We start from the raw sequence: 11274 nt of genomic DNA, 5'->3' as shown, positions 1-11274 counted from the left end.
ATTACATTAAAAGACAAGTCAAAACTTTTTGCCCTCCTTCTAGCTATAAATTAGATTGCACATGTTGCAACTTTTTCTCACACAGTTCATTCTCTAGAAGCCATAGAAATTAGAAAAAAAAAAAAGGATGAAATTTGAAGTAGAAATCATTAGTAGAGAAGACATTAGGCCTTCTTCTCCAACACCCTTTCACTTAAGAACCTTCAAACTCTCCCTGTTGGATCAGCTCATTCCTGCTCCATATGCTCCTATAATCTTGTTCTACACCTCACAAAATGACACAAATACCCTCCTTGAAGTCCCCAAGAAGCTAGAATTGCTGAAACAATCTTTATCTGAGACACTAACACAATTCTACCCTCTAGGTGGCAAGATCAAACATGAACTTTCCATTGATTGCAATGATGAAGGTGCTAATTTTGTAGTATCCAAAGTAAAGTGTCATCTTTCTGTGTTTCTAAGCCACCCCAATTTGACCCTTTTGCACAAGTTCCTTCCTAGTGATGAACTTGTTTCTAAAGAATCAAACTTTGGAACCTATGTCACCAACATCCAAGTGAATATGTTTCAATGTGGTGGAATTGCCATTGGAACATGCATTTCACATAGGATTATAGATGGTGCTGCATTAGCCACATTCCTAAAGTGTTGGAGTGAAAGGGCTAGAGGCTGCAAACACTTGACACAACCAAAGTTCATAGCATCTTCTCTTTTTCCCACAAATAGTTTATGGCTTAGAGACTTATCAATGGGAATGTGGGGTTCCTTGTTCAGGCAAGGAAAGTGTGTAACAAAGAGGTTCTTGTTCACAAACAAAGCTATATCCACCCTCAAGGCTCAAATGTCTGCAAAATATTGCTATGATGCAGCGCAAGATCCACCTACGCGGTTGGAGACTGTTTCTGCAATCTTGTGGAAGTGTCTCGTGGCAGCATCCCAATCGCGGTTTGAAGTGCAAAGGTCTTCTTTTGTGACTCATTTGGTGAACTTGCGGCGGAGAATGGATGAAGCTCTATGTCCTGATCACACCATGGGCAACCTAGTTTGGTTAGTTTCAGCTAAGCATTTCGACGAACACGGGATGAGCATGGATGACTTGGCGTGTAAGCTAAGGAACACAATATCAAGAATCGATAAGGATTTTGTCGACAAATTGCGAAGCGAAAAAGGGATCTCAATCATGAAAGATTCGCTTAGGGAAATATGTGAGTTAAGATCAAGGAATGAAATGGAACATTTTGGGTTTAGTAGTTGGTGCAATCTTGGATTCTATGAAGCTGATTTTGGGTGGGGAAAACCAACATGGGTGAGTAGTGTTGCATCAAATGGTCCTATGTTCATGAATCTCATCATTTTGGTTGATACAAAGTTAAGAGATGGCATTGAAGCTTGGGTTACATTGGATGAAAATGACATGAATCATTTGATTTCAAACACTGAAATCCTCAATTATGCAACTTTGGATCCAAGTCCTTTAGACCAAAGTTATTAAGTCATTTCCATGAAAAGAACATATATTTTTCAACTTCATAGGAAGTTAATAGTTGAAAACCGTTAAATGAATTGAGAGATTCGACTAAATTATCATCTAACGGCTCGTGAATTTTCACCTTTAAATAACAGACATATTATCATGCCTTCTTCAATATTTGAACTTTGATTCAATCTTCAAGTGAGATATATATCAATCTCAATGCTTGTTGATTAGTTATTTAGAATGTTTAACTTAGAAAATTGAACTGCATCAAATAGTTGCATCTTAATCTTGGAATTCGTTAACCAAATAATAAATAATTTTTATTTTTTAAAAAAGGAAAGAATTAAGATTGCATATAACTAAAGGTAGGGTTAAGAAGAATTTATAAACAAAAGCGTGTTGGAACTGTTTGCAGTTCTTTCTATAACTATAACTCAACAATTTCATCTTCAATGCATTCACCAACATGAATCACCAAAGTTCCTTTCTTCTTTGTTTGTCTTACCCTGCAACAATTCCTTCTTGGAGACTGCTCAAAACAACAACAAAAACAAACACATTAAAAAAGAAATCAAGAAAAAACTGATGAAAGTATTCTGCTAAGTGTACACCAAAATCAGCGACCATTATAAAATACATGTTAGAATACAAATACACATTAAAAACAAATTAAACTACACATGTATTTATACACAAATATATTGATAGCTGATTTTGGTGTACGAATAGCATTTTTGTTATTGGATAAGAGTGGATTGAAGTTTTACCTTGTCCCACAAATGTGGGTCGGGTTTCTTATAAACCTCAATTATTTTGATTCGGGTCGGATCCTCCATTTTCCACTTGCAAGCCGGGTTGGACTGAGTCCGAACGTACCGGCTCGCAGTCTCATTAGCACCCTTGTTGTATGCTGCATTGGACAAGTAGTAAACAAATGGTTTTTGGCAGACATTCCGGCTAACCGGGCGGGTATTGAACGGATAGGCTGTGTAATCGGCCCGCTTGTACCAATTCAAGAAGGTTCTCGCCGGCATTTCCATCTCCCGGGCCGAAAAAATGCCCCGGAAAATTTGAACCGCATAGCCCCATGAAACGGATATGGTCCAAGTCCGGGTCTTGTCGTAGCAAATGGATTGCTGCATGAGCCCAGCCGGGTCGAGTTGCATGGGCACCTTGAGCCGCTTTAGGGCTTGGACTCGGCTCACGTTTGGAAAAATGGGCTCGACTATGTCCAAATGATGGAGGGACACAAGTGGAGTAACAGGATGGGCCGCTAAAAGCCCAAATAGATTGCCGTACACATCAAACTACCCAAAACAGAACAAAACAAAATAAGCCAAGTCAAATAATGATAAAACTCAAAATTAGGGCAACAATAATACATAGTAAGTGTAAATTAATTTATATTATCTTGGTGTGAATTTTGAGGTAATTATTTTAATAATTATAGTGAATTAAACTTAAATCCAACTAAAATGTCAAAATGGACATAAAAATATATAATTGTTTATAGATAAATACTATGAATTATGAAAGAGAGAAAGAAGGGTACAAGTGTACAACTAAGACTAAGAGAAAAACAAAATTAAAAGAAAAAGGAATATCCATAACTTGTGGTTAAGTTTAATGTAATCAATCTGGCGAAAGAAATGGAGAAATTTCAGAGATAAAGTAAACAACAAAAAACGCGTATTTTATTATGTGAAAACAACTGTGTCTAACACATAATGATGTAACTGGAGTAGTGGCAACTTGGGAAGTGTTTTATTCATTGTATTCGAACTAGAAATATTTATAGATTAAAGAGACAAATTTTGTCAGATAAAATTAATTTCTAGACTATCATAGTAATCATGATATCACACTTTAAAAAATAAATAAATAAATAAACTCATTACTCCAAGACATATCATAATTCAAAATAGACCTCAATATGTAGGTGATTTAAGTGTCTCAAAAACAAAAAATAATCCAATTCTAAAACAAAAATCATTTTAGTTTAAAAAACAAGGAGAATTTTGTCCTTATTCCAAACATGATACTTAAACAGCTAACTCAGCAAGTTAACCGGTCGTGTCACCAACTTTTGTTAGTCTTTAACAAGGTAAAAACTCAAGTGCAGTTAATTTCATGCGAAGTTGATAACTGAAGGCCGTTAAATGATTTGACAAATTTGACTAAATTGTCATCTAAAGACTCTCGGCTTTCAACTTCACATGAAGTTAACTGCACCTGAGTTTCTAGCCTTTAACAAACATCATTTGTTTTTGTCATATACCCTAACACACACGCCCTTCCCTTCCCATGAGTTCCATATAACCACTTCTTAGTCATAGCTAGGATTTGAATCCGGTGCACTTTCTAACAAGACATACACAAATGTCACTAGACCAAGCCTTGCAGGGCAAGAAACAACATTGAAGAACCACATTGTCTCGCGCTACACTGACGAGGATGAATTTTCTCCTTTTTATCCATCAACGATCATGTTGTCTTTCGAAAAAATAGATAGAAACGGATTGGGTATGGATATTATTGTATTAAATCAAGGAAATTTCTTTGGTGAAGTACAAAATTAGGTGAAGAATGAAAATTTTTACTAATTTTATAAAAAAAAACATGTATAATACACACAATAATTTTTCTTATAAACTTTTTTTTTTTAAACAATCTTCTCCCTCCACTAAAATTTCACCGTTAAATCAGACCCAAGGAAGAGTTTCTTAGATTTCTAAGGTGGGATTGTGACGTGCCTTATGGGATGTGACAAGTGTTGTTTGGTTTAAATCTTTGTCCCTTTTACATAATATTATTAATTAGGGTGGGACCAATTCAACAAACACACCCCACATTGAAACAATCTCTAGACTTAACACCTGGATGCTTTGTGCAATTACATATTCCCCACACTATGAACTTTTTATTCACTACTATGATTGAGACCTATTTTGAATATAACTTAATTATGTAATTTTAGTTTTGTATGATTTTGTTAAAAAAATACCAATAAAAATTAGCTACCAAATTAATTACTATATATTTATATATTTTATTTCATAAATTTTTAATTTATATTTTAAATTTCAATATTTATTCCATACAGATAACATGATCAAATTTTATAATTACTTTTAAAAAGGAGGTAAACTTTTTTCTTTAAAAAAATAAAGCAACTCTACATCAAAACTAAATCATAATTTCATTTAAATATAAATTGTTTTCTTTAATATATTATTTTGTCTAAATAGATAATAATTATTAAGAATTCAAATTTAAAATAAATTTTTTTAATATAAGAATTTTGTTAGCATAAGCATTAAAAACATATTTTAAAAATACCACAAAAATATTTTTTCAAATTTATTAAAAAGATTTTTTATAATTTTAATACATTAGATATATCAAAAATTTAAATCCTCTTAAACATAAAAATACTTGAAACGTTGAAATTGAAAAGCAGCTGAGAGAAAAGGAAAGGTAGGAAATAATGAAAATAACCAAAAGATTTTATTAATTGACTCATTTAGTCGGTGGAGATATATAGCTGGAAGCATCAAACCCTAGATGTGGTGGTGGTGGCCTAGTTTTGATTTGGAGACTAAGACTATTGAAGATTTGAAGTTTTTATTATTATTATTTTTTTTAAGATATTCATAGTTAGAAGAATATAATGTCTCATCTCCCAATTAAAGAATAAACAAATTTGGTAAAGTCTTTAAATTCAGCACCACATTCTTTTCTGTCAATTAGGGTAGAAAACTGATGAAAATTCTACTAAATTCAGAAAACTACTAGCAATAAATGATAGTATTAAAAATTTTTGGGCATTTCAAAAATACAATAATGCTTTATTTTATACAATAATTTCTAGATCTATTGGCGCCAATGGAAAGCAGGGATTTTTTTTTAATTCTTGATATTATAAATTAATCATTAAATTAATCATCTTCCTCTAAAATTTATCCACATCATAGACAAGACCCTAGGGAACTTCATCCCACAAATACATAAAAAAAATTAAAAAATAACTATTTTTAAAATGTGACACAAATCATCATAAAGTGACCTTAAATAGAATCAATAGATTTGATTAGGTTACCTAGATTAAAATATTCTTAATGATCTATTACCTGTTTTTGACCTAAATCATTATTATTCCAAGTAATGATATCTCCCCATACTCCCCATTCATTCAACAAAAATCCCACTAAACAATATCTCTTACTTTATTATAAAATGAGATCTCACATGAACAAAAAATTATACCAAGTGGGGGAACCTAAGGAAGGCTTTCCTAACTTTACTTATTTTTTATGAGCCCCCAAAATTCTCTTTTGTTCATTTTATAATTTTGTCTCACACCACTTCCAATAAATTTCTCCAAAACCTCCATAGGTTGACCAAGTCAATATGTAAAGTCTTCAAACAAGAAAAATACTAAAAAAAACTAGGTGAATTTATTATTTTTGATATGCACTTTTAGCCATCAGATCAATTTCTTTAGTCTAACAATAAATTCTGCTGATCCTCTTAATTTTTTCTAATTTTGCATTTCTCCTAATTTTAAGGTAAAAAATCTTCATTAGAGGTTAACAGTTAAAAATCCATAAGTAATTTGACATATTTGATTAAATTAATATATAAAAGTTTTTTACTATCAATTTATGAATTCTCCACCAAATTTTAAACCTCTAAACTATCTATATTCATTGTCCTTTAAGGTAGCGTTTGTTTTGAGGTACTGAGACAGAGACTGAGAGACTGAGATTCAGTATCATGTTTGTTGGCTCAAAGACTGGTACTAAAATTTTTGTCTTTGTCCCTAAAATTTCAGTATTTCAGTACCTCCAAAAAGGGGACACAGAAGACTGAAATTTTTAGAAACGAAAACTAAAACTTTAATAACATTTTATACCTAAAATATCATATTTCAATTAATTAATTCCAATTTTACCCTTTGTACAAATTAAATTAAAGCTTCATTCTCGTTTCAATTTTTGTCTCTCACTTTGCACCAAACAGAATACTGAAATTTATTTCAGTCACTGTCTTTAAGTCTCTGTCTCTCAGTATCAGTCTTTCAGTCTCTGTCTCTCTACCAAACTCTACCTAAATTGTAGTGTTCTTCCACTCCAAAATCCAAACACTTCTATACACATTGCAAGACACAAATCTGTTTTGAAAACAAGACAATTACACATACTAAACACATAATTTTTCAGTCAACACCATCTCAATGTTCCTATGTTTTCTATCCTATAAAATTTACCAGACACAAGCTAATGGCTAATTTCATCACTTTTTGATGTTAATGTAACACACCTCAAACATAAAATATGAAAAATAAAAGCAAAAAAAGGAAAAGAAAAAGAGAAGATTCCAGAGACAAACCTGATGAAAGCCTCTTTCTTTGGTGAGAGGAACACCAAGCTCAGCCATACAAGCTTGAATCCTATCATCAGAACCATACAAACCAGGGTACCTCTGAATACACCTATCTTGAATCTTCTCCAATGCCAAAGCCAAAGGGTAACTAATTGCAAAACCACCACCACCATAAGCCATGTTATAAGAGAAATAAATGTTCTGCAGATGACTCTCTGAGTTACTTCCAATGTAATAATACTGATTGTGATCATATTTCTGCAACACTTTCACCAAATTCTCAGTAACAAAAACTGTGTCATCATCTCCCATCACAAACCACCTCACATTCTTCAATCCAAGCCTTAGTGTCTCTGAAACAATCCTTGAGATCCTTATGGCTGATCTATGACCCTTTGGATTCTTGTAATTGAACCTTGAAGTGTCTTCAGAGATCTTCAACTGTGGCAAGAGTTTCTCATCACTTGGATCAGTTTTCACTTTCTCTTCTAGCCACACTATTCCTCTCATCTGATTTGGCTTCCACCATAGCTTTATGTACTCTTTTCTTTGCTTCCAAAGCTTTGCTGAGGCTCCAATCCCAAACACTATGTGGGAAATATTTGTTTCTTCAAAAGGTTCCAACTTTGTGGAAACAATTGCTGCATCTTCTTCTTCTTCTTGAGAGTGTGAATTTGTTGCTGCTGCTGTGGTGGAAGTGGTGGTAGTGGTGGTGGTGGTGTCAGAAATGTGGCTAATTGAAATGTGGTGTGTTTGGCTACAGTCATATGAATTGGTAACAAATCTAAGAGAGTAACAAAGGTAAGAGATTGTGATCAAGAGAAGAATGAAAGCCATTAGCTTTGAGAAGTTCCATGAAGAATATATGTGTTCTAGATCTTTGTGATTGTTCTTCATGATAGACATGGTAATTGGTATCTCAAAAATAAATTTAAGATTTGGTGAACTTTGTATAAAAACACAGAATCATTCACAGGTAGAAGAAGAAGAACAATAATAGTAGTAATAAGAAAAAAAAAAAAAAGAAAGAAAAAAAAAGTGAGCTATATAACAATATTTTGAGTCATCATAATAACTTGCTTTATTAGCCAGAAATATATAACAACCCCATCATAGAAAAAGTGATGAACCCAGATCAGATTTTAGGAAAGTTTGTTTCTTTTTGCTAAGGTTGCAAGAGTTTCACAAGGAACAAAAAAGGGTAGCTGAAAATAAGAAAAAAAAGAAGGTTAAAAAGAAAAATCTTCGAGCTGAAGTCAAGTGAGAATTGAAACTGAACAAAAAAACAAGTAAACACTTAACTTAAGATGATGCTGCAAGTCTGCAACTATGTGGTTTCTTTTTTGCAGTTTTAAAGAATCTGTGTTCGATTTTTATACATATAAGAACACAGCTAGATACCCTTTTAGATTTAGTTCTTAAAAAATAGTTTTTTTTTTTTTTAATTTTAATAATTCGTTTTTTTTTTTCTTTTTCACTTTTTTTCACATTTTTCTCTTGGCCGTTCGGTGCTATGGATTGCAATGGACATGTGTCTACTCACAAAAACAACACATTCTTTTGAGAAAAAATGAACACAAAAAAAATTAAAATAAAATAAAGAAATTCTCTTTATTTCTTGTTGTACTTTAATGCACTCCAAAACAGAAAAAATAAAGAGAAAATAGCTAATAAGTAACTAATTAATTATATTCTTTTATTTTATTGAATTCTACTTTATTCACAAGATAAAACACGTATCAAGTTCGTTACATGCGTATGATCATTGATTTCTTATCTTTTAAACTGAGAGTCTAAAATCTAAAAAAGTGATTCAAAAAATAATAATTTGAAAACAAAAAATTAGTAAAATATTTGGTAAATTAATACATACCGCAGCTTAGATCGGTTATAAATTAAAAAAATATGTTAAACCACATAATATAATTTGTTGTAATTTAAATTTAAATTTAAATTTAATTTAAATTTTGAGTCTAGTCTAAAATGTTAGTTTTCGATTGAATAAATTTTTAAGGATTTTCTTAAAAAATAATTTTTAAGTTTAAATTATCACAAAATTAAAATATCTTTATTAAGTCAGTTATATGAAAAATACCTCATTTAATATTTATACAAAATATTCAAGTGAGAGTCATACATAAATGAGAAAATAATAATATATTTAAGAAAATTATTTTTAACGAAAATTAATAAAAAGGTTAAAAAGCCAATTATAGCTAAAAAAAAGTTGTTAGTGTGATTTTTACAAGTATATCTAACAATCTAACAACTAGGAATAATTTCAATTATAAAAAAATGTTTGTTTAATAATTTACAGTTTTGTTAAATAAATTATTGAGTTTGAAAAAAGATTTTATTATTTATTGTAATGATAAATATTTGGTTGATTGATTAAAAATTGATTTTAATTTATGATATTATTATTTGTGTTATATAGTTTTAGAATTAGCAGTAATATATATGGTGATTTGATTTGATTTGGAAAGAATCAACTGATAAGAGTAAGATATGAAAAAGATTAATACTACCGAATAAAAAAAAGTAATCATGACAATTATAACAAAATTTGGACACTAAATAGCTAGTATGAATAATGAAGTATTCATTTGATTATGTTTAGAAATAATCAACTATTAAGAACAAGATATGAAGAGAATATAAAAATTTGTGTTGTGCTGGTGTTCAAATAAAGGAAAGTATTAAATGTTTATGATGATTGATTTGTTGCGACGGCTAGTAAAAGACTAGGTTTATGATACAAGAAGAAGAATCAAGTTTTAAGGTCCTCAAAGATAAATATTCAAAAAACAAAAGACAGTTGATTTTTTTTTTTTATCTTGATATATTCAGTTTTGTTTGAACCTTCTTAGTATAAAGAGAAAATACTTATGATTCATTGAGAGATTATTTGAAAAAATCTATGAGTCAAAGTCATAAATTAGAGAAAAAAGATCACATTATTTTAGATTTAGTTTGTCATGATTTTCTTTTGTTTTTGGCATTTTTTTGTCTTACTATTAATTTATGAAGCATAGAATTATTGGTTCGATTGTCTTGGTTTTTTTTTTTTTGGTGTTTTTGTTTGATTTTAGTAGGTTTGGTGTAATTTATCTTTGTCTTGATCTTGGTTTTGACGTTGTTAGTGATTGTAATTTTAAATTAGATATAATGAAATTTTACTATCATTATAGTAGAGATTAAATCTTTACTCTTTTTCTTTTTATCCTCTATCGTTACAATAGACTAAACCAAAACAATCTTTTACTTATTTTATTATATATTTTAAATTTAAAAAAGTGCCTTAATTTAAATTTCTTTTCTCAAAATCTATAAAACATTCATAAATAATGTCACTTTTTTGCCTGGTGTGAAGATTCAACATAAGGAAAATTGTTGGAAGCCTTCTTCGTAGATTTTTTTTTTTTCATTTACATATTTGTACTACATTCTTAGGTTGTTCATAAGCAAATACTTAGAGGAAGAGCTACCTAATAACTATAATTTAACAGTTTAATGCTTTAATTGATGTCAAATTTATTTAAAATTAGAGTTAAGTACGATTTTGATCCTTAAGATAAGGACTGAAAATTTTTTTTGTTCCTGGCCGGTCCTAAAGATTTAACTTAGTTTTAAAATCGTCTTTCGGAAGAAAATACCCTTTCCCCTTTTTTTCCAAAATCAACCAGAAAGCAGAAGCAGATGCAGAGGCAGAAGAAAAAACAAAAACAGAAAGCAGAATCTACAACAACAACAATAGTAAATCAACAATGGTGAATCAACAATAGCAATAACAAATAAAATAACAACAACAATGGTGAATGGTGAATCAACAACAGCAACAACAAAAGTAAAAAAGAAGCAGAAACATAAAGCAGAAGTAAAAAACAGAAAGCAGAAACAACAACATTGAAACACCAATTTGCTGGCATCCGACAAGGAGCATTGACGACTGTCCAACCTTGCGGATCTGCTGGCGTCGACGTGACCTCACTCCAGCGGCAGCGACGGGACAGGGCTCGATGGCGACCGACGACGGCGGTTCGCGATGAGGACGATGGCAGGGCGTGGCTGGATGCGGTCTTCCTCAGCGCCTTCGTTCCTCTCTTCTCTCCCTCTCCGCTTCTCTTCCTCTCTCCTTCTGCTCTGTCCTCTCTGGCCGTTAGTGCAAGGAAGATCTGGAACCCCTCCCCTTTCCCATTAGTGTGACCGAACGATGAGGAGCGGCAGCGACAATGGTGGCGGCAACGAGAAGCAGCGGCGCTTTCCCTCCCCTTATCCACCTTCCCTTCCCTGGAACCCCCCCCCCAACGAAGCGTGATCCCCCCTTCCCCCTTGATTAGTTTCCTTTTTATTTTTTTTTTAATTAGGGATATTTTTGGAATAAAAGTTAAAAATTTGGTAGAAATGACGAT

The 11274-nt window shown here is 31.6% G+C and overlaps 2 protein-coding genes across 2 annotated transcripts; one reads left to right on the top strand and one right to left on the bottom strand.

Moving 5' to 3' along the window:
* The first annotated feature begins 119 nt into the window (after positions 1–119).
* LOC107626552 (limonoid 7-O-acetyltransferse-like) lies at positions 120–1492 on the top strand. The gene has a single exon (XM_021114681.2). It carries the CDS (start codon positions 128–130, stop codon positions 1490–1492), a length of 1365 nt encoding a protein of 454 aa, XP_020970340.2. The 5' UTR covers positions 120–127.
* A 302-nt stretch (positions 1493–1794) lies between these two features.
* LOC107621797 (uncharacterized) lies at positions 1795–8280 on the bottom strand. Its single transcript, XM_088505205.1, has 3 exons — positions 6869–8280; positions 2245–2784; positions 1795–2006 (listed from the first exon to the last, which is right to left on the bottom strand). Exons 1-3 carry the CDS (start codon positions 7766–7768, stop codon positions 1905–1907), a joined length of 1542 nt encoding a protein of 513 aa, XP_088361331.1. The 5' UTR covers positions 7769–8280; the 3' UTR covers positions 1795–1904.
* Positions 8281–11274: the final 2994 nt, after the last annotated feature.

This window comes from Arachis ipaensis, chromosome B2 (genome assembly GCF_059453495.1).
Source record: "Arachis ipaensis isolate K30076 ecotype BB chromosome B2, ASM5945349v1, whole genome shotgun sequence".
NCBI classification, from domain to species: Eukaryota; Viridiplantae; Streptophyta; class Magnoliopsida; order Fabales; family Fabaceae; genus Arachis; species Arachis ipaensis.
This window is presented reverse-complemented; position numbering and strand designations above follow the sequence as displayed.

Bases quoted from the DNA above. Each gene is read 5' to 3' on its own strand.
- LOC107626552 (XM_021114681.2), top strand. From the start codon at position 128: ATGAAATTTGAAGTAGAAATCATTAGTAGAGAAGACATTAGGCCTTCT.
- LOC107621797 (XM_088505205.1), bottom strand. From the start codon at position 7,768: ATGTCTATCATGAAGAACAATCACAAAGATCTAGAACACATATATTCT. The intron at 2,785-6,868 runs GTTTGTCTCTGG...TGTTTTGGGTAG, and splicing joins AAGAAAGAGGCTTTCATCAG to TTTGATGTGTACGGCAATCT. The intron at 2,007-2,244 runs GTAAAACTTCAA...TGTTTTGAGCAG, and splicing joins ACCCACATTTGTGGGACAAG to TCTCCAAGAAGGAATTGTTG.